The sequence below is a fragment of the Lepus europaeus genome, chromosome 12 (assembly GCF_033115175.1).
Source record: "Lepus europaeus isolate LE1 chromosome 12, mLepTim1.pri, whole genome shotgun sequence".
NCBI lineage: Eukaryota > Metazoa > Chordata > Mammalia > Lagomorpha > Leporidae > Lepus > Lepus europaeus.
In genome coordinates, this window is record NC_084838.1 from 17,473,693 (window position 1) to 17,498,876 (window position 25,184).

The 25,184-nt window shown below is 44.4% G+C and overlaps 1 protein-coding gene across 5 annotated transcripts in view; it reads left to right on the forward strand.

Moving 5' to 3' along the window:
- Window positions 1-25,184, forward strand: part of ASTN2 (astrotactin 2) — a 1,014,855-nt gene that overhangs the window by 569,530 nt on the left and 420,141 nt on the right. For all 5 annotated transcript variants that reach the window (XM_062207681.1, XM_062207682.1, XM_062207683.1 and 2 more), the window contains one exon: window positions 12,097-12,247. In XM_062207681.1, the coding sequence (XP_062063665.1) occupies window positions 12,097-12,247 (151 nt within the window). The remainder of the gene's footprint in view (window positions 1-12,096; window positions 12,248-25,184) is intronic.

Here is a 25,184-nt window from a genome sequence, read left to right on the forward strand (position 1 = left end):
CGCCACTCTATACACCCTTGATGTTCACTGGCACCCTGACACCTCCACTGGCTTAGAGAAAGCAATGGAATGTGCAAGACAAGTAAAAGGGGTGGGGACTGCATTGGAGAAATCAGCAATTCGCCTGTTGCCAGTGTCTTAAAGTTTTGGTTCCTGATTCTTGGAAAGAGTCAGAGTGCAGTCTTCTCCAGGAGGCATTCTGGGAGGAGAACACAGATGATACAACCTGATCAGCTGGATTCCTGTTGTGACTCCACTCTTACTTGTGTGTGTGTGTGTGTGAAGATTTACTTCTTTATTTGAATGACAGAATAACAGAGAGAGAAGGAGAGATGGAGAGAGATCTTCAGTTCACTGGTTCACTCCCCAAATGGCTGCAAAAATGTGATTGGACCAGGCTGAAGCCAGGAACCAGGCGCTCCATCCAGGTTTCCCACATAGGTGGCAGGGGCCCAAGTACTTGGGCCATCTTCTGCTCTCTTTCTAGATGCATTATCAGGGAGCTGGATTGGAAGTGGAGCAGCCAAGACTTGAACTGGCACTCTCATGGATTGTGGGCATTGCAGTTGGCAACTTCACTCACTGTGCCACAATGCCAGCCCCATGATCCCACTCTTAAGGAACTATGGGCTTTCTGGTGATTTCATCACTCTGATCCTCAGTTTTCTCATCTGCAAAATGGAGCAGTGAGATCTTCTTTGTGGACTTTAACTAGAAGGATTCTATAGGGGGCCTGTGCTGTGGTGTAGCGGGTGAGGCCACCGCCTGCAGTGTCCATCCCATATGGACACTGGTTCAAGTCCCAGCTGCTCCACCTCTGATCCTGCTCTCTGCTATGGCCTGGGAAAGCAGTAGAAGATGGCCCAAGTGCTTGGGCCCCTGTACCCCCATGGGAGGCCCAGAAGAAGCTCCTGGCTCCTGGCTTCAGATGGGCGCAGCTACAGCTGTTGCGGCCATCTGGGGAATAAACCAGCAGATGGAAGACCTCTCTCTCTCTCTCTCTCTCTCTCTACCTCTGTCTCTGTCTCTGTAACTCTTCCTTTCAAATAAATAAATCTCTTTTAAACAGTTTCTATAAAGCACACACAAGAGATTTATTTTTTCCCTATCATTCCATACCTTGGCAATGGTTCACAACCCGATTTTGGAACACTCTTCCCTCCTCCCTCTTTGCCCGGTCTGTGCTCTCCTCTAACACCTGTCCTGTCTCTCTTCTGCTTTTCTCTCCCCTCCCTCCGTATCATCATTGTCCTCATCTTCTTTCCAGACCCAGTGTGTCACTGCTTTCTCCAGGAATCTTTTCCCCATTGCTTCTACCTGAACATCCTGTGACACGTCTTTACATATCCTCATGTGTTTGCTCAGCTTCTTCGTACAAGTCTTTCCTTGCAGTCTCTGCCCCGGCTGAGTATCTAACAGAGGGCCCGGCACCTACAGTAGCCACAGGTTGGGTAGCTGCAATAAACTTCTGTTACCCTAGAAGAAGCAGGTGGGGACACAGAGAAAGGATTAGTGTTTGCACGTTAGTACAAGGTGCATTGCTTTATTCCCCCAGTCCCCAGGCACCTTTGAGGAAATGTGGTAGTGACCTGTTTGCAGATGAGAAAACTGAAGCTCAGAGAAGGAAGGAAGGTCACTTGTGTAAGGACAATCCACGGAGGATGTTTTAAAGCTTTTCTGAAGTGAAGCCTGTTTTTTCACCACGCCACGTGTGCCCCTTGAGGAAGGACTTATTTTGCTGTGACCATAGCTGAGTTTTAATTTCCTGTCTCTTTCTATCTGGACTCAAGCTTCTGATTATATTTACAAAGTCACAGGGATCCAGGGAAAAGCTTTCTCCATCAAACTCAGCCTAGGCAGGAGCTCTTAACCTGGGTCCAGGCTACACACCCATGAAATTACATGGAATAATAAAATATCTTTGCTTTTCCAGTCTTTCATGGAAACTGAGCATTTCCTTGTCATCTGTGCTACTACATGGGTATGTTACCAGCAGCTGTGACTTTGTTCTCAACAGAAATTACATACAGTTTGGGTCATGGTTCATTTGCTGCACATTTCTTAAAATGCAGTTTATGCTCATCACTGCTTTGAATGTGTTGTTATTACACCTGCTACTAAATATTTTAATTTAATATGTTGATAAAGAAGCATGTGTATTATTATATTACAATGGACTTTGATAATATGTTGGAAAGTGTTTCTTTTGTAATGCCTTTGCATTTGGCTTTATGCTTATGAAAAAATGATTCTACAGTGTGGCCTACAAGCCACATTCACCAGACTGACAAAGGGGCCCTGTGTACTATATCAAGAACCCCCATTCTGTGGGCTTGGGCATGGTCAGGACTGATGAAAAGTCTGCTTTCCATAGTAATAGTTGTCACTGCAGTAAAAGCCATTGTGTTGGTCTTTGTTATGGTCTGAGTCCTCTTAGGAGTGTTTCATATGCATTTTCTTTTCCAAAAAGGTTTTTTAAGATCTATTTTTATTTATTTGAAAGGCAGAGTGAGTGAGTGAGGGAGGGAGGGAGGGGGAGAGAGAGAGAGAGAGAGTGAGATTGTCCGTCAACTGGTTCAATCCCCAAATGGCAGCAACAGCCAGGCCTGGGCCAGGCTGAAACCTGGATCCTGGAACTCCATCTTTGTCTCACTTGTGGATGGCTGGGGTCCAAACACTTGAGCCATCTTCTGCTACCTTCCTAGGTATGTTAGCAGGGATCTGGATGAGAAACAGAGCAGCTGGGACTCAAACAGGTTTTCCAATATGGGATGCCAGCATCTCAGGCAGTGGCATAACCCCTGCACCACACACTGGCCCCTTCACATTTTCTTTTGATCATTCATTGGTCCAATAAAAATCTGGGTACTGTTTCAGCCATGGACTGCAGTGAGCGTGGCAAAGTCCCCAGCCTTCATGGAGCCTTTGTCATCTCATGTCACCTTAGAAGTAGGTGTTATATCCATGAGTTATGCAAGAGGAGACTGAGGCTCACACAGGCTATCTGAGCTAGATAAATAAATAAACAAACAAACAAACAACAAAAAAGGAGGGCTGTTTTGGGTGCAGGGCTTCCTCTTAGTCACATGATTGTATTTATTTCTGATTGTGTAAGTAGGAACTGGGAAGGAAAGATTTATTTCTCTCTTCATCTCTTTCCATTCTTATATTTCCGCTTGATGTCTCAAAGTGAAATTGATAAAAATAAGAGTAGCCTATTTGTGATGCTACAAAATGTTATTAGAAATTTGACCTGGAAGGAACCTTAGAGATCACTCCATCATTGAACAAATGTGGACTCTCAGGCCTAGAGAGGGTACAAGGTGACCTGGGCAGCAGAAGGCAGCAGAACTGGACCCAAATCCTGAGAACCCAGGCCTTCCCTACTCTGCAGCCTGTATTAATGAGCTTCTCTGAGTTGAGAGCTGTAAGAAGCTCTCATGACTCCGTGTGAGTATTTCATGAATAAACAATCTCCATGCCTCAGCCTTTGTCACTGAACTTCTATGGAGAGAGAAGGGGAGACAGAGAGAGATCTTCCTTCCACTGGTTCATTCTCCAAATAGCCAGAAGCCAGGAGCTTCATCTGGGTCTCTCATGTGGTATCAGGGACCCAAGGACTTGGGCCATCTTCTGCTGCCTTCCTAAGCACATTAGCAGGGAACTGGATAGGAAGTGGAGCAGCTGGGTCACAAACCTGTACCCATATGGGATGCCAGCATCACAGGGGGCGGCTTAACCTGTTATATCACAATGCTGGCCCCATCATTGAACCTCTTTAAAAATTTTGTTTTCATTTTAAAATCCTGATGGGATTCACAAGGGTGGTAGAAAGATGGTGGATGAAGAGACATTCTACAATGGAGAAGTCAGGACAAGTTCAGGATGGAGGTAATGGCCTGTGTCAGAGGACAGCCTTGGCAATCAGAAGGATACCACGGGCTGTGTGCCTGCCCTGGGTTCAGAGGAGGGTGTGCATCATCCTCACACTCAGGGAAAGTTCTGGTGTGGCAAAAGCGGCAGGCCACACACTGGTATGGTTTGGGACATGACACTCACCAGGGACATATGCCTTCCCCCAACCCTACCCCCTCCCCCAGTTCCCTTTTAGATGGGCCCCTCTTCTGTATGCTTGCAGAGTAGCTCGGATTTGTGAACAAATCATCTCTCCTAGTTTATAATGGTGAATTTAGGTACAGACGTATACATATACATACAGATGTGACATGGGCATAGCCACAGCCATGGGTGTACATACACATACATGTACACATACTGCTGTTGAGTGACCCTGTTCCATTAAGAGATTGTAGGCCCCATGAGCACAGGGCCAATGTCTGCTCTGCTTTGTTATGTGTATCTCACCTCCAACTTCCATGGAGAGGACTGGGTAAATATCTGTTAAGTGAACAAATACATTTTAAACAAACAAAACAATTTATTGCCGGTCTCTTTTGGCCTGGGGAAGGACTTTCCTATGAATATTATTGTTGCCATTTCACAGACAGATAGTGGACATTGCAGTCATCTTCTCTTTGTTCCCAAGATCCCACAGGCCTTATGTTTGTCTCCCCACCCAATTCCTTCAGCCCTGTCCTCCCTCAGTAAACAGGTGCAGCAGGCCCAGAGCCCTGGGGGATGGGAACAAGGCAGATTCTCAGTGTGCAGGAAGTTCCAAGACACTCAAGGGAAGCTGTGAGACCATTCTGCACAGCAATATCTATTTTCAACTTAAATTAGTGCAAACCTTAATTGCTACAGGAAGAAGAGAATTCAGTGTCAGCTGGAACACTCTGGGTGGGTGGGCTCTTAAAGAGGAAAGCAGGGCCCTACAAGGTAGAGCCCGGCTCTGTTGCTGTGACTTGGCCATGACTCACTCACTGCCAGTCCCCTCACCACCATCAATGTCAAGTCTGAAATATGAATGTGGCCGTATCTTTTAAAATAAAAAGTAATATACAAAAAGCCAGAGTAGTAGCATGACCCCATTAGAGCTATAGCAAAAATGAAAGGAGGTTCATTGGAACTTAAAATCCTCATCGTCCATTTCAGTGGGCATTAGTCCTTCTGTTATAGTCACCATGATGTTATACACCCCATGTCCTGGAAACTGGACTGTCATCCACAGTGGTCCTGGGTTCCCAGTGTGCATTCCTGCAGAGGCCAGCAGCAGTACACAAGGAGGCAGCATTCCCATTGCTGATTAGCTCTGCACTTGGCTCTTTCCAGCTCGACCCTGGAAAGCCTTTTATCAACTTATCCATATAATCCTTCTGTGGCTGGGCTAATTTTCCTCATGCCTCCCTCACACCAGCTATATAATATCCTTTTCTGTGTTTTCCGGGACCAGCCTAGTCCCTAGAACAAACTGGACATCCGTGAAACCTTCCAAACAACTAAATGTGCCACACTGACTTCCAGGTCCTCCATTCCTCCTCCAGTGTTGAGCTGGTTACATGCTAAGGCATGGTTGCTAGAACTTTCAGGCACACTCAGATGGTTCCTAACTATGACCAATTGTTGGACATTTACCTTGTTTCAGACATTAGATATGTATTCTCCAAGTTATTTCTCATGCTAACTCTGCTAGCTAGGTATTAACAACCCCATTTTTCAGAAGAGAAAATGGAGGCTTAGAGTTTTAGGGGCTTGCCCACGTTCTTATGGTGAGTGAAACTAAGCTTCTGCCTGACTTCTTATCTTCTATGCTACACAGTGGCTGGTGCTGTTGGAGCTGAAAAGGCCCCCTAAACCCTAAGGCAGTTTGGGAGAGATGAAAACTTGGTTTCTATCAAGTGGTTGTCCTAGGCTGCTTCTCTCAGGAGCTCAGGACACAAAGTTGCTGGTTGTTACCAGGGAATAATTAGTGCGCATCAGCGGAGGGCTTGCCACTGTCTGGGTTGTGAACCATCCATTCACACCTCTCCAGGAGTGACACAGACCTTCCCTGCTGTTTATGAGCAGCAGGGGATGTCAGCATCTGTTCCCAGCTGCCCTGTCTAAGGCTCACCCTTCGTGGGGTGCAGGATGACTTGGCCAAATGGAACCCCAGCGATGCATGTGCACTTGAACTGTTAGGTGATGAGAGGATGACAGCCACATCCTGCCTAGTGGAGTCCGGCTGGCACAGTCCTGAACAGTATTATCAGAACAAGTGAATTAGGACTTCAGAGCTAGAGAGAAGCTTGGAAGCATTTCGACAATGGCTGGGATTACTAGGTACAGAAACCGAGGTACAGAGAAGCCAAAGAAAAGCCATTATAGAAACCCACTCGGTACCTGGCATGCAGTAGGTATGAGGAGTTGCTGCCAGAATGAATACTGAATGCATTTGAAAAGAGTTTTTGTGTTTGAAAAGCACATTTCTTTCTTTAATTGATGTCATGGTATCCTCACAATAATATACACGGGAGCAGGGCAACTAGTGTTCCCATTTTACAGGTGAGAAGACAACTTTCAGAAGAAACTTCATCATACTTACCTGGCAGGGGAGACACCATGATCAAGAAGAAACTTCATTTAGGAGAAAGAATGGGGATCCTGTGGTTCTACCTGAACTCCAGCATTAATTGCAGGGTTTTCACATGTTAATCAGGAAAAACCATCCAGCCTTGCTGTGTATTTTTGTAAATAAATTTTACTGCAATACAACCCTGCTCATTCTTGTGAAGATTCTTCTTGGATGCTTGTGCCTTAAAAAACAAGGCTAGGCAGAGGTTGTGTGCCTTGCATGCGCAAGGTATTTGCCCTCTGCCCTTCTACAGAAAAGTTTGCCAACTCCTGTGCTTTGGGGTGATGTAGAGAATGTGTACAAAAAACCCTGTGTGGAGTGCCTGGGGTGTGCTTGGGTATTTAATTAATATTGGCATTTTCTGCTCTCAGATGAATTCACTGATCAAGTGGAAGGTGGCTCCATTGGGATCTTTTCCCAGTTTTGTAAACCTCCCAAAGTAACATTTAAAGTATGGCATTGGGAGGGTCAGACCCTGGAATGGGGGTGTTCTGGTCCCCACTCTGACCTGTGTGAGCATGAATATTTCCCTGTGAGCTGTGTGCAAGGAGTTAATATTGACCCTCCTCCACCTCAACACTCAGATCACCACAGAATACAGTATACGACCTTATTTGGAAATGAAGTCTTTGAAAATATAATTAAGATAGCGGATTAGGGTAGACTCTGAAGCCAATGAATGGTTATCTTAGTCTGTGTTGCTATAGCAAAATACATGGACTGGGCAATTTATAGAAAACAGAAATTACTTCTTTCAAACCTCAAGGCTGAGAAGTTCATGAGTTTATTGAGGGTCAGAGTCTGGGCTCTGCTTCCAAGATGGCACAGTGAGCACTGTGTCCTCAGTAGGGAGGAATCCTTTGTCCCGTGGAGAAAAGGCAGAAGTTAACAGTGAGGAAGTCCCTTCATGGAACCCTTTGTTAAGGGTACTAATCCCTTTCACAGGGTTCCATCCTTGTAACTTAATTACCTCCTGGGGTGCTCACTTCTTAATGCTGGTACATTGGTAACTAAGTTTCTTTCTTTCTTTCTTTATTTTTTTTTTATAGGCAGAGTGGATAGTGAGAGAGAGACAGAGAGAAAGGTCTTCCTTTTTGCCATTGGTTCACCCTCCAATGGCCGCTGCGGCCAGCGCATCTCGCTGATCTGAAGCCAGGAGCCAGATGCTTCTCCTAGTCTCCCATGCGGGTGCAGGGCCCAAGGACTTGGGCCATCCTCCACTGCCTTCCCGGGCCATAGCAGAGAGCTGGCCTGGAAGAGGGACAACTGGGATAGAATCCGACGCCCCGACCAGGACTAGAACCCGGTGTGCCAGCGCCGCAAGGCGGAGGATTAGCCTGTTGAGCCATGGCACCGGCCCGGTAACTAAGTTTCAATATGAATTTAATGGTGTCCTTTTAAGAGGAGAAGACACATAAATATAAGAAAGAAAACCTTCTGACAATGCAGGCAGAGATTGGAGTCATTGGCCACAAGCCAAGAAAAGCCAAGGGTTGTGGAGAGCCACTAGAATCTACGGAGAAACCATGAAGGAGGGGCCTACAGAGGGACCACGGCCCAGCCAACACCTTGGTTTTGGACTTATAGCCAACAGAACTGTGAGAGAATACATTTACCTTGGTTTAAATGACCTAGTTTGTGGTTCTTGTCATAGCCACTCTAGTAAACTACTACATTGCGCTTTCACCTTTTATTCCAACATGGGTAAAATGTGTTGTAGGACACAATCACAACCCAGGGAGCATGTACTAGAAACTACAGCAAAACACACAGGCCCAGCCCCTCCTGCTCTTCCTCCTGGACACAGATTCCTACTGGCTTCACCAGTATGAGAGCTCTGATTTGCTCAAGACACAACAGATTACAGAAGCTAAACCTCAGCATGGGAGAAGTTCATAACCCGATGTCAGACAGATCCATGGGCACGGTACTCACGGCTTCGAGCCTGTGTAGCATAGCTCCCCTTAACTCATTGTAAGATTACTGTGGGAACCAGAGGAAAGGAGCCTAGAACAGTTCTTGACACATAGGAGGAGCTCAAGAAATGATAAATGATGAGAATGTGATGATGGTGGTGATGGTGAGTGCTGCAAAGCCTGAACTCTCACCCAGGTCTCCCGATATGCAGGGCAGCACCCATATATCCAAGCCACCTCTACCCCTAGAACTTTTCCACTGATCCTTTCATTCCCCTCTATTGTGGCCACTCAAGACCCATCAGACCCCAGACTCAGATGAAGGACTGAGTTCCTGCGTAAAGAAAACACCAGCGTCTGGCTGGGCTTCTGTTCTCAACAGTGCTCAGATTCTTTATTTCCCAACCTGACACATTCACTTCTCTTGACTTAGTAACAGCCCCTGTGTTAAGCTTTTGTGTCTTAAGTAATGTTCCCCACACTTACCTGATGTTTATGCAGAATCAATCCTTTTAACAGCTAACAGCCTCCTTATTTGTATAGCCTGAGCCAGCTCTGCTTCCACAAGGAAGGTGGCATTTTGCATGTCTTTCTCTTCGCATTTCTGTCTCTGCTCTCTGTCTCCATCTGTTTCTGCTTCTACTCAGTGTTTTTTCTTTGCCCTCATTTTCTGTCCTCCTGCAGCTGTCTCTGTCTTCCTCACCTATCTCTCCTTCTCTCCTCCTCTCACTTACACATTTCTTCCGTGTTTATCTTGCTGTGATTTCCTCTCATTGTTTTGCATATTTGTCTCCTTCATATTCTCCTACATGATTATTTTCATTTCATACCCCTTTTACATACTTTCTGTCTCCATTTCCCTCACTTTTAATTCTTTATATGACACTCCTCTCTGTGTATCTCTTTTCTCTTTCGGAGTCTCTTTCTGTCTATCTGTTTATTTCTCTGACCATCTATCAATGTATCTGTCTAGGCATCAATCTACTAATCTATCTATTTATCCATCCATCCATCCATCCATCCATCCATCATCTTCTGGATAATTTTATGTGTTTCTGTCCCTCTGTTTTCTTTCTTTCTAGCAGTTTCTCTCCATTTGTCTCTTCAGTTGTTCCCACCCCCAGAACAGCTCCCCCTCTCTCTTTATCTCTTCCTCTCCCTTTCCATTCATTCGCCCTGTCAGGGTGTTAATATTTTAATAGCCTTAATATCTTCCCAGGATCCTCAGCTCTCTTTGTGATTCAAAAGTGGCAAGTCTCCCAAGAGCTTCACTTCAGGAACGGTTAATTCTCTCCCCCAACAAATCTGTCACCTTATTTTATACAAAGCTAGCAAGTGAGGGATAATCCTGGCAGCTCCTCTCCTTTGTCTCTGAACTGTGCCTAGAATATGGTGGATTTAGAATGGGAGCCCTGAGCTGAGGAGGGGGAGGCATGTGTCCTATTGGGGAGGTTCTTGGTACAAGGATCGGCCAATGAAAACTACCCATGCCTTCTGTGGTTTTCTTGGTTTCACTTGAAAACATTTCTGTTGCACAAGTTCTTTCTAGGTCCTGAACTGGGGGCTAGAGAGGGATGAATCAGTCTTGAGTCCTTTCTTTAAAAAGCTTAAAACTCTCAGGGAGCTCTCATGGAGCTAATGATTAAGATCAATAAGATAATAGATTTAAACAGTGTGCTCCAAGGGAAGAGGAATTAATTCTAGGAGGGGAGACAGAGACAGCTTCACAAAGTGAGTAACAATAAGCTCTGTGGAGACAAGGATGTCGTCTTATGTCACTGCTCTGTCTTAAGACATATGATAGTGCCTGCTACATAGGAAGTACTCAGTAGGCAGGTGCCACAGATGAGCAAATGAGGGACTAGTTTTCAAGATTTCCCAGGATTCACTGGGTATGGACTTTATGGAAAGTATGAGGAAGGCTCTGCAGAGGTGAAGGTACATACCGTACCCAGAGCCCCTCTTTAAGACCATGCACCCATTCCTCCACTGTGAACGTCAGATTATATGTCAAACAAGAAGAGCTCTGTGGCTAGTGAATGGAGGGTATGAGGTCTGGGCAAATGCATCTGGACAGGCCCCCTGGAAGTGGATTATGAAGAGCCTTAAATGCCAAAGAAACTAACTCAGATTTTCTCCTCTAAGTCCTGGGGAGCTATTGATCAAATGAATATCTAATTAGTGCTGGAATTTCACAAGTCCACTGACAGTCAGAGTGACAGACAGGAGAGAAGGGGTAAGAGTAGGGGCAAGAAATGAGCTGTGAGACCCAAACCTATAGCTCCAGACCTGGGAGGGAAAAGAAGGGAGAAGGTAAAAGGGTAGTCCAGAAATGTCACCAGTGGTCCACGTAGGCCTCTTCCTTCTAATGTGCATACACAGGCATCCCCCGTCTTATATCTCTGGGCTCCATGAGGCAAATATCATGGAAAAATTACAGAGCCTTTTCTCCTCTCCTTTGGTACCTTTTTATATCTCCTGCAACTGTGGGAATCATGCATAGCCAGCACTCTCCTTGGGGCCCTTTTTTCCCTCAAGGCTAGTATCCAGTAATTCATCTATATCCCCCATGTTATATCATTAGGATTGTGGCAGATCCATGGGTTGTAGTGTTATGTCTCACTTTGTCTTTTTGGAATCTCATTTGCAACTATGCATTTTCCCAAAATTTCATTTCCATTAGCTGTTGATGACAATCTTGATGGTGTGAAAAACAATGCTCTAGGGGCTGACACTGTGGTGTAGTAGGCTAAGCCTCCATTTGGGGTGCTGACATCCCATAAGGGCGCCAGTTCATGTCCTGGCTGCTCCTCTTCTGATCCAGTTCTCTGCTGTGGCCTGAGAAAGCAGTGGAAGATGGCTGAGGTGCTTAGGCCTCTGCACCTATGTGGGAGACACAGAAGAAGCTCCAGGCTCCTGGCTTTGGATTGGCTCATATTCAGCCATTGTGGCCATTTGGGGAGTGAACCAACAGATAGAAGACCTTTCTCTCTGTCTCTCCCTCTCTCTGTCTATAACTCTACCTATCAAATAAATAAATAAAATCCTAAAAAAAATATAGAAAAGAAAAAACAATGTTCTAGGGTCAGACTCTTGCATTTGTACCTTGGATCTGTGATAATTGTCTAAGTCCCACAGCATTTCACAGTTTCAATTTTATATCCATAAAGTTCGATTAATAGGAATGAACCCAATTTCAAAGTTGCTATCTGGAGCTCTATAATGTGATATAACAGTTACAATCAAGCTCAGAGTTGTGTAGTGGGAAAAACTTTCTCTTTGAACTCAGATGGAAGTTGGTACGAATTTCAGTTCTGTCACATGAGAAGCTGAGTAGCCGTCAACCAGACACTTTGCCTTCCTAAGCCAAAGCTGACTTATTGGCAAAATGAAAACATCATCTCTGCCTTACAAAATTCTGAGGATTAATGAAATAGAGTTCTAAATGAAGTTCTAAATCTATTTCTGTCTATTACAACTAGACTTACGCACATCTAATACATTGGTTTAGCTGTTGTTATTTTTCTTTACTTTTAAATATTTATTTATATTATTTTCTTGATTACAAATAGAATAAATGATAGCTTCACATGTAATGAATTCATACTGATTTTTTTTAATCCAGTGATGCAGATGTGTCTGGGGTTTAATCATCCCTTTCTCTCCAAGGGAAGAAGCGATGCTGTCCACCTACTTTGAAACCATCAATGACCTGTTGTCCTCCTTTGGGCCAGTTCGTGACTGCTCTCGGAACAATGGGGGCTGCACTCGCAATTTCAAGTGTGTGTCTGACCGGCAGGTGGACTCCTCGGGATGTGTGGTAAGTGCCCGTTTGGCAAGAACTTGGCACTGTCCAAGGTGTCAAGGCCACTTGCTCGTGGTCCTTCCTTATGCGGGAAACTGATCAAAAAGGATCCTGTAACACAAAGCTCCTGGCTCCATGGCCTTGTGCACATCAGGCTGTCTAGATTTCCTCACCTATAAGTGGAGTAATTACCTCTTAGAATTGTTGGAAGAATGCAAATAGATATTAGAACTTAATCACCTGCCATACAATAGCTCCTTGAGCGCCCCTGGCCTCCAGAAGTTTATAGTCCATTTGAAAAAAGTAGGATATGTCTTATATCTATGGACACAACGTGAGGCGCATGCCAATGAGATGTACATATCACGGGAAGGAGTCACTTTGATGTGGTCCTGAAGAGAATATTCCAGAGTAGACCTAAGATTTGTAGATGTCTTCCTTGAGAAGTTGTTGCTAGAATTGCCTTCAAAAGGAATAGGTCAATATATATTAGGAGAAGAATGGGGATAGCTAAAGCAGAGGCTTGGAGAGGGAAGACAGTCTTGTTTACATGGGTTTTTAGTATCTCATGTACCATAAGCATTCAGGAGATGATATGTCAAGTTCCCTGTGGCCAATGGAAGGGCCCCAAAATTGATGCTTTGTTTTAAGGCAGGCTTGGGTGATTGTTTAGAAAGCAGATTCTAAGATTCTACCCCTAGAAATTTTGACTCTTTGGAGGGAGGATAGATCTTAGGAACTTGAGATTTTAGCAATTGAATGTGCATGTGCGTGTGCGTGTGCGTGTGCGTGTGCGTGTGCGTGTGTGTGTGTGTGTGTGAGAGAGAGAGAGAGAGAGAGAGAGAGAGAGAGAGAATATGTTCAAATACTCATGCATGGGAAACAGTATTCTATAGGCTAAACTCAACCTGGCACTTAATGCCCTTTGTTCTGAACCCTTTCAATCCTCTCTATCCCCATCTCTTACTACTTTACTTAATTCTACATTAGAGCTAAATGGAGCTATTTAGGGGTAGTTCTTGAAACAAGCATGACCATTTAATGCCTCAGGGCCTTTGCTCTTACTGCCTAGAGTGAATTGCTCTTGCAGCCCATGTAGTAAACAAGTAGATCTCTTCCTAAAGTCATCTCCTTTATGAAGACTTTGCCCTCTCCCTACCATGGCTCTCATGTCCTCCAAGAAAAGTGGTTGTGCTCTTCCAAGGATCATCACTCTTTTCTGTACAACATGTATTATATCACCTATGACTTTACAGCACTGACTTGTTGGTCCCTCCCAGTAAACTGAGGAAGAACACAGGGAATCTGCTGTTGATTCAGCTCAGAACCCCAACAGCACTCATCACATTAAATGAAGAAGGACTATAGAACAATGGAAAGGGAGGGATATGGCCAGGGATGGACTAAGCTCACTGAATGAAGTGCAAGGGAAGTAGAATATACAGTTAATGCTTATGCATCTGCACACCAGTTGGACAAGTAGACAAAAGCCAAGAGACCACTAAAAAAGAGAAGATCTAGAATATGAGATGATGCAGTGAAACTATATTTGAGACAGAAAGACTGATGAATCTTCAGAGGTAGATAGGCAATTGATTATTTAATTAATTAGAATTCTTAGGATTATAAGTGACAGAAACTCAATTCAAACTAGTTTAGGCAAAAAGAGAAACTGTGCTGGCTCAGATGGAAGTCCATGCACAATTGGATTGAAGGGTAGCAACAATGTCAGTGGGGTCCTTCTTTCCTTGGCTCTGTTTTCCTTAACATTGTTCCATATTCATGCCAGCTGTACCCTCTGTAGTCAGTGAGTCCTGCACAATAAGAATGCCTCTTTCCAATCTCTCCTACCAGTGGCACAAAATTCTATCTCACTGAACCAAGTTGGTTCTCATGAAAATCCTTGTACCAATTGCTGTTCAAGGAGATAGACTGAATTTGTCCCAGACAAGTCATAATGGACAATTTAGCCAAGAGGCAGCTGTAGTGGTACTTGGTCCTGAGATAGGGGAGAAGGCATAGACTTCTAAAGAAAAGTTGGATGCTTGCTTAGTATACATCAGCAGCTTTCTACCTCAGAGTACTGCAACCCAACCCTTCATTTTGCATATTGGAAAACGAGGCCCAGTGCGGGAGAGGAGGATCTGTCCGGGTCTTAGAGAGAATCAGTGGACAAACAGCTCAAAATGATGTTCCAAATCCATGTTGTCTCCAAAACATGAGCCTGACTTTTATGAAAGGATTAAGCTGTCTGCCTGTTTCCTCTTTTCTATCAGTTCTCTTTCCTGGACTAATTAAACTCTTTATCCTTGAGGATAGATGTCCCATAAGAGGATATCTCAGAATGCAGGTCAATGCATGTGCGTGTTTGTGTGGGTGTGTGTAGCAGAAGTTATCATTCATTCCCTCCCACCAATTTAAAAGAGAAAAAGAACATTCCTTCTCTGGAGGTTAAGAGAAGCATTCAATGGTCTGATGAGGCTGTCAAAGACCTTCCTCACTAGATTAAGGATTTAATGTTAAAACCGTAACTCCAGGGTTCAATGGAACAAGCTCTTCTCTGTGCCTTCAGGTTACACAGGGCAGCACTCACTTTTACACTGAAGTTCAAAATTCCTTTCATTTCTCTGTAGACTCTCTATCATGCCTGCAAAGAGAAACTTTTTCTCATAGCCCCTTCTAAGAAATACCTTCTATTTTTAGAACACTTCCAAATTTTCAAAGCATGTCTACATCTAATAATTCATCCTCACAGCAAACCTGGACAATAGATTATCTCATGAATGAAGAAACAAGGCTCAGGAAGCAGAGGACTTTCTGAGGTATGACCACCAGGTGGCAAGAGCCTTCAATATCAATCTTAGTGCGAGGGCCACTTTGGTTTGCGTTCTGGTGAAGCTGAGAGGACGTGGCAGTGAAGATGCATGGAACAAAGTTTGCTTTAAGTGAATTGGGCTTAGCTTTGACTTGGGCAATGAGCAGCTTTAGAATCTGCATTGAATTCAAAGCCTCAGTGTTTCTGTCTTTCAAAAGGGTGCAATAGTTTTTGTACTCACAGATTTTCTGAAAAATCAAAGAATACTAGTGGCAATGATTTGCAACTTAGAAAGTGCAACTTTTGTTTGAGATGATGAGACAACATGAGTGACATATTTGTATGTAGTAGGTATGATATTCGGGGCCACAGAAATCTAGGAAAACAACATGTCTCATGTCTTAAAATGTTTTTTATAATTTCATTTAATTTCTCCTCTGCTTTATCCATTGGTAGTGGGAAAAATAATTCTAATCAGCTTTGGTTTTCTCACTCCCATGCCTCCTGAATACTTAAGTTCCAGGGGCTACTGTGTACATAAGGCATGATATTAAGGGGACACTTGGTGTGGGGCTGTTTCATTTCAGTCTGGTACTTGCCATCTTACCTGTCACTGGCCTATTATTCTTTCTTTCTGATGTACATAAGAGACTCTCTATTCCCACCTGGTTTACAAGTGTGTGGTCCATCCTGGAATCTGTTGTCTTGTACTATTCATGCCACAAGGCCATTTAAGAGCAGTTGGCTCTTCTATCAGAAAGCTTCTCCACCCTCCTGAGGGCATGAAAAATATCCGGCAGCTCTTCTTTTTTTTTTTTTTTTTTTTTTAAGGGGAAGGGTTTATTGGGGAACACCGTACAGACCAGAGTGAAGGGGTGGTGAAGGAAAAAGAGAGAAAGAGAGTATAAGCGAGAAACAGAGAGGAGAGGAACTAGCAAGGACAGAAGAGAGAGAAGAGGAGAGGAGAGAAGAGCCAAGAGCCAAGAGAGCATGTGTTCAGGAACAGGCCCTTTTAAAACTTCGCCTGAGGGTGGGCAGGGAAGCAGGAGCAGCGAATCCCATTAGGATGGGGGTGGAGCCTGGCTCAGCTAGGTGGGCCATGCGGCCACCTGGCTGAAAACTGTGCGCCAGTTTCCTAACATTCCCCCCTTTTGTTTTTTATAAAGCAGGGTTTGTATGGGATTATATTAGTCCCAAAAGTCCAAGAGGGATAGAGGGACGATGATCTGTCTTTAGAGCTACTTCCTGCTGACATGGGGTGACGAGGTACTCTTCGCTGGCATGGGGCAATGTCTCAGGCCACTGTCTCCTGCGTCAGAGCTGAATAAATCCTTGTAGCAGCATTGGTTGACTGCCTGGTTGCTGAAGCCTTGGTTCATTCCATTATAACTTGCTGTAAACACTCAGACACTGTAGTATAAAAGACAGGGTGAGAATAGTAACCAATGATCCTAAGAGTAGCACTAACCAAGTAATGAGAGAATTCTATAGAGGAGAGGATATGGAGAGGTCTCTGGACCCTTATGGACACAGTTTGATGGATATGGCTTAAACTGATTCCAGCCAAGACTGGGAAAAAAGCCACTTAACTTTTACAGGTAGCGGGGTTTGTCTGTAGAGAAATTTTGAACATACAACGTTAAGTGGGGAAGAGGACCATCAGTACACACAGGTTGGGAGTAGAGCCATTGGTGGTAGAGGCTATGATTAAGGGATGAGACCCAAGTGGGCTAGATACAGAGGACAGAGTTGTTATTAGAGAACCTAAGAAAGGTGCTAAGCTACAAATAAGTTTTCTGATTGAGAGGCAAATAGAACCTGACTGAAGGGGCTTGATAATAATCAGGTGGGCTTTAAAGCCTTGTAAATTATGAGGCTCAGACTCATCTATCTCTTCATATAGCCTACATCCTAAGGGAGGTGTGAACCTCCTTGGGGAAGGCACCCTGTTGACTTTCATTGCCTAGCTGGCCTGGGAGGAGAGCTGGCCCGGTAAAGGCAGGTGGCATCCCTTACAGGAAATTCACAGTTCTGCCTGCAATGTTACTGACCCTGGTTGGCCGTCCCCTCAGTTGCAGTGGTCATTTTTGAAGCTTGGCTGAGTGAAGGGCTTTTCAGCTTAGAGCCAATAAGATCTGTGGCTCTGACCTGGGTGTCCTTCGACTCCAGGGCAGGTCCATTTCCAGTGATCCAACTCAGCTGGCAGAGCCAGCAGCTCTTCTATAGCTCCTAGCAGGTCTGAAGGAGCTCATTGGAAGCGCTTCTGACCTAGATTTGCATGAAGGCATTTGTAGTCAGCTGGTTCTATACCAGCAAAGAATACTTGACCATACTTCCCATCGACCAGATGCTATGTTGCCAGTGATTCACAGGCCTCTTTTAGCTTCAGAGCCCTCAAAACTACCTTAGTTTCTACAGCCTCTCATCTGCTTTGACCAGCCGTGTGGTCAGCCTTTTGGGAACAGAGCATGGCTCCCTTTTTTGGGCATAATTGGCCTTTACCAGTTGACCTTCCTTCATTTCCATATTCCTCTCTTCCCCGAGTTCAAATGATATTTCCTTCTTTGTGGTTAGGAGGAAGGCTACTTCTATAACAGATCAGAGTCTTCCATTGTTTTATTGTCATTATTTTACCCTTTATCTAGACATCAGCACAAAATAAAACATATGGCTTCTTTTGCTTGGTTTTCTGATTTTGCTACTATGGTCATCCCCTGAAATAATGTGTCCTCCAGATAAGTAGCTGATCAGTTTGGGGATGATGGTAAGATATGTGCTCAACAGAATCATCCCTTACCCCCAAGGATGTCAACATCCTGATGCCTGGAACATGTGATTGCTGTCTTGTAGGACAAAAGGGAGAATTAAGTTTATGTGTGGAATTAAGATTACAGATAAACTGACCATTAAAGAGGGAGATGATCCTAAACTGACCGTTAAAGAGGGAGATGATCCTGGGTTACCATGGTGGGCTCAACGTAATCACAAGCGTATTTAAAAGTGAAAGAGGGCTGGTGCCATGGCTCAATAGGCTAATCCTCTGCCTTGCAGGCGCTGGCACAAAGGGTTCTAGTCCTGGTTGAGGCGCCGGATTCTGTCCCGGCTGCCCCTCTTCCAGGCCAGCTCTCTGCTGTGGCCCAGGAAGGCAGTGGAGGATGGCCCAAGTGCTTGGGCCCTGCACCCATGGGAGACCAGGAGAAGCACCTGGCTCCTGCCTTCGGATCAGTGCGGTGCGCCGGCCACAGCGCGCCAGCCACAGCGGCCATTGGAGGGTGAACCAACGGCAAAAGGAAGACCTTTCTCTCTGTCTCTCTCTCACTGTCCACTCTGCCTGTCAAAAAATTTAAAAAAACAAATGTGAAGGAGGAAGACAAATGCGTGGGTCTGAGAGTTGCAGCACTGCTGGCTGTGATGGTAGACAAAGGGACCCAGAAAAGAATGTCTCTGAAAGAATTCTCTAGAAGCTGGACAAGCAAAGTGGAGGGTTCACCCCCAGAACCTCTAGAAAAGAATGTGGTCCTGCCAACATCTCCAGTAAGACCTGCCCTGGATTCCTAACCTATAGAACTGTAAGATAATTCTGTGTTGTTTGAAAAAACAAATTTATAGTTGTTTAGTACAATAGCAATATGATGATAGTACAGTGTAAAAGGCAATGTGAAGAAAAAGAGTGATACTGGATATAATATATGTAGAATTATTTTATTTTTTTATTTTATTTATTTGAAAGAGTTACAGAGAGAGGTAGAGACAGAGAGAGAGGTCTTCCATCTGCTGGTTCACTCCACATATGGCTGCAACGGCTGCAGCTGCGCCGATCTGAAGCCAGGAGCCAGGAGCTTCTTCTGGGTCTCCCATGAGGGTGCAGGGGCCCAAGGACCTGGTCCATCTTCCACTGCTTTCCCAGGCAATAGCTGAGAGCTGGATCAGAAATGGAATAGCCAGGACTAGAACTGACACCCATGTGGGAAGCCAGAGCTTCAGGCCAGGTCTTTAACCGGCTGCACTACAGCGCTGGCCCCTATTTTTATTTTCATTTAGTTCCAGGGAGACCTCATCTCTTGACCAGGGATGGTGAAAGTGATAATGAATGAAGCATACCAAAAGGAGGGAATCTGAGTTCTCCTTTAATGTCCTAAAGATTGAAAAAAAAATGTTATATATTAGGAAGATCACACCTCTGACAAATGAAATTATGTCAGCAAGGCACAACTTGAAGTGTAAACTATGGGTCCACATATTCTGTGTGACAGGATAAACATTGCAAAGTTTGAATCAATAAAGAGGACAAAACCAGAGAAAACTGCAAACATGTAATCACAGCATCCTACAGAAGACACCTCTACCACCAAGTCTAAGTAGCAGCTGCCTCCTGAAGCATTTCACTCACATGTTCCTTTGGGCTGTTCTGGTTTTCCCAGCATGCAATAGAAGCCCATGGATTGACCCAGCACTAGACAATCTGATGATCAAGATGCATCCTGCTCAGCCCCTTATGAACTGCCAGGCCATAGCTTGCCTGCATGATTCCAACTGTCTGCATTATATTACAAATTAACCCAAAACCCTGTGACTTAAAACAACTATTTTGTTTTGCTTTCAGTTTTGTGGGGTAGGAATGTGGGAAGGGTGCAGCTGGTTTGTTTCTGGTCTATGATAGGTGTGATAACTGGGGCTAGAGGATTCATGTTCAAGAGGGTCCCTTCACTTCCTGTGTGCAGTCAGGGCCATTGCAATTGGCAGGTGCAGCTGGCTATGCTGGATGTCGGCTGGTGCTGCCCACTACAGCTTTTCATGTCATGGAAGCTGGCCTGGCAAAGGGGCTGTCTTAGGATGAAGTATCCAAGGAGCTAGGCAGATGCTGCCAGGCTTCTTAATACCCAGCCTCAGAAATCCCAGAACATCATTTCTACCACATTCCATGGATCAAGGAGGTCTTTCAGGTGATATTCATTGTATGAGAATTGAACTTTACCTGTCACTGCAAACAGGCAAAGAATGTGTGCTCATCTTTAATCTACACATTTACCTATAGCATGGACTCCCAGATAAAGGCTACCAGAGCAGGAGAGGACCCTGGAGACCTAACCCAGGCAAGTACCTCTCCTTTATGTGAAAAATAGAAAAGCAAAGACCTAGAGTGATGCATCAATTGCTCAAGTTCATGTAAAGAGGTAGTGAGGGAATCTATATTTAGTCCCAATATTCTGTCCTTCCAGTTATAACTTCCTGTAGTATAGGAAGCATATAATGATAGCATCAGCTTTGCCACTATGTTGGTCCAAATGTTAATTTAGCAACCCTCCTGAATCCAGCAATGTGGATGGAGCAGGAGATATAGGAGACAAGAGCTCCACCTTGTTGAAAACAAAATAGACTTCTGTAGGGCTGCAGCATGACCTTCAACAGTCGCTTTGTTGTTTGTGAGGTTTTCTAAGAGGGTTGATGTGAGTGCTGGGGAGAAGGGAGTGAAATAGAACAGAAGGGATGCTGGGCACCTACTGTGTGCTACCTGCCTTCTCTTCATGACAGTCAATGCTAATGAACAGAAGGGATGCTGGGCACCTACTGTGTGCTACCTGCCTTCTCTTCATGACAGTCAATGCTAATGACTGTCCTATGAGATGTACACTATTATATCCATTTTATGAAAGAGAAAAGTGCATACTCTGAAAGCAGTCATCTTGGTGACTGTGCCAGGTATGGTTCTAAGTACTTTGTTTATTGTACCCTATTTAGTTCTCATAATAATCCTGCAAGGAGGTATTGTTATCACCTTCACTTTACTCATGAGAAAAGTGAATCTGTTTTGCACTGGGAAAGGATGAGGCTAGGTATCCAAGGGCCTCCTGGAATGGATGGAGGGACATGGAGGGACCTGCATTCTACCAGGGAGTGAGGCAGTTTTTAAGGGGTGTCCCTCGTGTTAGTTCTGTATTCCAGATCCATCTCAAGCCACTCCCACAGCCCCCATCCTGACTGATCTCCCCGTCACATTTCTACCTCACAGAGAGTAGGACGGTAGGATGCACCATTGTCCAGAGATGATGAAAGCCCATACAAGATGCTTCCTTTTTTGAAGTCAAGGTGAATAAAGATATGAATTTCTGTTTATTATCGGTCAGATACCTCATGGCGCTGCTTGGAGAGAAGCAAACACTGAAATCTGGTTCAGTAAGGAAGAGAAACTGCTTTTTTTCCCCCCTCCTTCATCCTTTCCCCTTTTAATGACTCAACTGAGCTGTAATTAAAGGAGGCAAAGCTTAAAAGAGGCAGGGAAGATAAGCCAGAGGAAACATCAGAGTGAGAAATCTCTCTGGAGCACAGCCCGGGCACTGCTGGCCAGGGGAAGCCTGACCCCTGTCTGCTTCCTAGATTGTTGATGCTGAGCTGAGCCATGGTGGGTCGCACTCCTGGAGGCTGGTTTTCCTCCCCAACAGTGATGGATTTGAAGTACAATGGGGATAGGTTTTTGCCAGCATCCAAAATGGGAGGAATGATGCTTGGTTTGGTGTTTTTTTTAATAAATTGTTAGGAAAATGCAGGGTCTGGAGGCATGCATCTTTATGGGACCTATGAGACTCTTTAAAATAAATGTGTTTCTTACCTTTAAGGTTTAACAATTCTTAACGTTTTGCCACATTTACTTCATATGTAGATATCATATGCATACACATATATGCTTTTTTAAAAAGAGTGATATTAATATCCTGAAGTGAGGAATTCATGGCTATGACCATAATGTGATTAAAGAAGAGTACATTATCATCCACATGTGTATTTCAGTGAATAATATTTATATACCAAATGACAACATCTATACAATTTTTATACTCTAAACATTTCACAGATAAGAGAAAACATATTTGTCTTTCCGGGTGTGACTTAGCATAATGATCTCTGGTTCCATCCATTTTGTTGCAGTTATTAGGATTTCATTCTGTCATTTATATGTACCAGGTTTTCCTTATCTAGTCATCTGTTGATGGACATCTAAGTTGATTCCATATCTTTGCATTGTGAGTTAGGCTGTATGCCAGAGTCTTAGGCTGGGAAGGAGGACTTAAAGTGTGGAACATCTCCTCCATGTTGCCCTCATCAAAGCGTTCTCAGGCCAAACAAGTCCACAGATGGAGAACCCTCTACAGGTACTGTCACCAGGAAAACTAATTATGATATTGTTATTGCAAATAAAAATGAGTACATGAATGAATGCTGTGAAAAATACCATTCCTGGTATTCCTGAGGAAGATGCACATGGGGAGTGAGGGAGGGCTGGTTATGTGCCAGGCTCTGAGATTAACACTTAAATGTATCACTATACTGTATCCTCACAGCCACTGTGTAAGCACTATTATCACAGGACCCTAGTATTGTCCATGAGGAGAGAGAAGGCATGAGAACCTTACACAAATCTGGCCATCCAGGTACAAAAAAATTTCATATCCAAGTCAATCAAATTCCCAAGGCCATTCTCTTAACTCCTCAGTTACAACTTCCAGAGGTTGGAGGTAGTTCCAAGGGACACGGTGAACATCTCCAGTGTCAGGGAATTTAAAGGGAGGGAGTGCTTCCTTTTCCTCACCCTCCTTCTATGTGCAAGATTTAGTCTTCCTCTTGTGCACCTGAAAGATCACGAGGAAGCTAACAGAAGATAAGTATTGGAAAAGGGAGAGAGGGAATCTCAATAGAGAGGAAACGGGAACTGTATCTATTGATTGAGTGCTTGCACACAGGACTCAGACATAGGGAAGGAGAGAGAGGGAGTGGCTCCTGAGCCAGAGCCACGCTTCTGCCTCCTCCCATTGTGAGTTCTGAGCAGAGCCCTCTTTGCCTCTAGACAAGCAGGAAAAGGGGTGGAAGCTTGGGATTCCTTTACAAGGATGTGTGGCATCCTTGTAAATTCCATACACCTCTTCATGATATTAAATATTTTGTTCTTCCTGTGACATTTAAAGCCTTTTCTGTTTTTTTCCTCATTTTATTTCTGTGGATCCTGGACCTGCTGGATCTGATGGTATTTCTGGTAAGCTGGTTTTATTGAGTAAAAGTCATTATCCATTAATGCTAGGGAGGAACCCCTTCAAGTTTACCTTTCTAATTCCTGGGAGAAGGGTGCAGAGCTAAGGAAGCCTAACTAGAGGCAGTAAGTGGGAGCTGCAGTCCTGATTCTGCTGGCTGTGAACATGAGACAAAGGACTTCAGGGAGACTGTGCCCATCTGTGTAGGTGGCACCCTGGAGAAGGATTTGGGCCCAGATTAGAGTAGGGCCAGCACATTGCTAAGATTCCTTTCAGAGCTGGAATGTGTGATCTCAGGATAGGTGCTCTCAGAAGGTGCTGATGCTAACGCTGAAAGGTCTTGAGAGCAGGGAAGGGCAGCGTGTACTGAAAGGAAAGCAAATATACAGGGGTGGTGGAGTAGGAATCTTCACTCCTTTGCTTCCCTTTTGGAACTATCCCTGGGCTGATCATTGACATTTTAATTACATGCTCCATGCTCTATGCACCTGCTTCAGATATCTTTCCATCTTTAGACAGGTGCACCTGGGTGAGAAAGTGTGTACTCATTCTATCACCCTTCCCTTCAGTATAATGCCCAAGAGCACAATTTCTGGCATCAGAGAAACCTGAGCAGAATCTCACTGTCGCTCTCTAGCCATGGGATCTTAAGGCAAGTTACTTAAGACTTCTGAGTCTCAAGTTCCTGTTGAGTAAAATGAGGATAATACTACTTACCTAACAAAGCTGCGGTGAGGACTGGCTGCGATAATGTATATACCATGGGCCACTGCATGGCCCTGTGCCGGCACCAAACATGATTGTTCTCATTATTATCTGATATCTCACACAGAGATGATGGCAGTGGAGGAGGCAGTGATGATAGCTAAAATTGTTTGAGTGCTTGCTATGTTCCAAAGTGTCTTAGGTGGATCTCGATATTATCCATTTTATTTCAGTTGGGAATACTGAGGCAAAGAGAACTAAAGTAACTTTCTTAGGTCTACACAGCTACTAAGTTCTAGAGTAGGGAAATTAGGCTGAGCAGCCTGATACCACAACCCCCCTTATCCAAGAAGCATTCTTCAAAAGTGTTACTTTATAGTCTGGAGGAGAAGATACAGATACGTTGTTTGCTTTGTCTTCTCATTGGATGTTCTGATTGGTCCCAACTTTAGTCAGTATCAACAGTGTTGCTCTCAGTAACTTTAGAGAAAGTGTTTCTTCTATTTGTGAATTATTTCCTTAGAGTAGATTCCCAGACTGTCTTTGAGTTTTCTGATTGCCTTAGTATCTCATGATCTGGCTCAAGGTGTGGGAGGGAGCAGCACTGTGTCTGCCTCTCCATGCTGCTTTCCACTGAGGATGTAGTTCAAGGATCTTTTTAAAAAGATTTACTCACTTATTTGAAAAGACAGAGTTACAGAGAGAGTGAGACCTTCCATCTGCTGGTTCATTCCCCAAATGGCCACAACAGCCAGGACTGGGCCAGGCTGAATCCAGGAGCCAGGAGCTTCTTATGAAGTTCCTATGTATGTGCAGGGGCCCAAGCATTTGGGCCATTCCCTTCTGCTTTCCCAGGTGCATTAGCAGGGAGCTGGAACAGAAGTGGAGTAGCTGAGACCCAAACCTGCACCCATATGGGATTGCCAGCACTACAGGCAACATCTTTACCTGCTATGCCATAATGCCAGCCCCTCAAAGGGTGCTAAGTAGAGGGGAGAGAAAATGGAAGGAGCATTTTAGGAAGCATAGCATTGTGGAATATGCAAAATGTATGTGGGAGTGAGCCCCAATGCAAGGGTGGTGTGGGGCACTGTCAGTGAGGCAGTGGGGCCACTGTGACCTTGAGGTTCTAAGGGATCAGAAGTCCATACTGAAATGTCCTGGTGGCTGTGGCAGTCCTCTGTGAAGGCAGTCCCCAGAACCATTGGAATGCTGGTGACTGGACACCTATCCTTAGCTCTGAAGTCAAAAACAAACAGAAACAAACCTGGAATGATTGTGTTCATTTTAATTATAACAAATAATTTTTACATTTATGGTAGTTTCCCCATCTGGGCTTCAATGTTCTTTTTTCTTACTTTTTTTTTTTTTTAGCAGCTCATGCTCATTGTACAATAATTCAATCACTGCT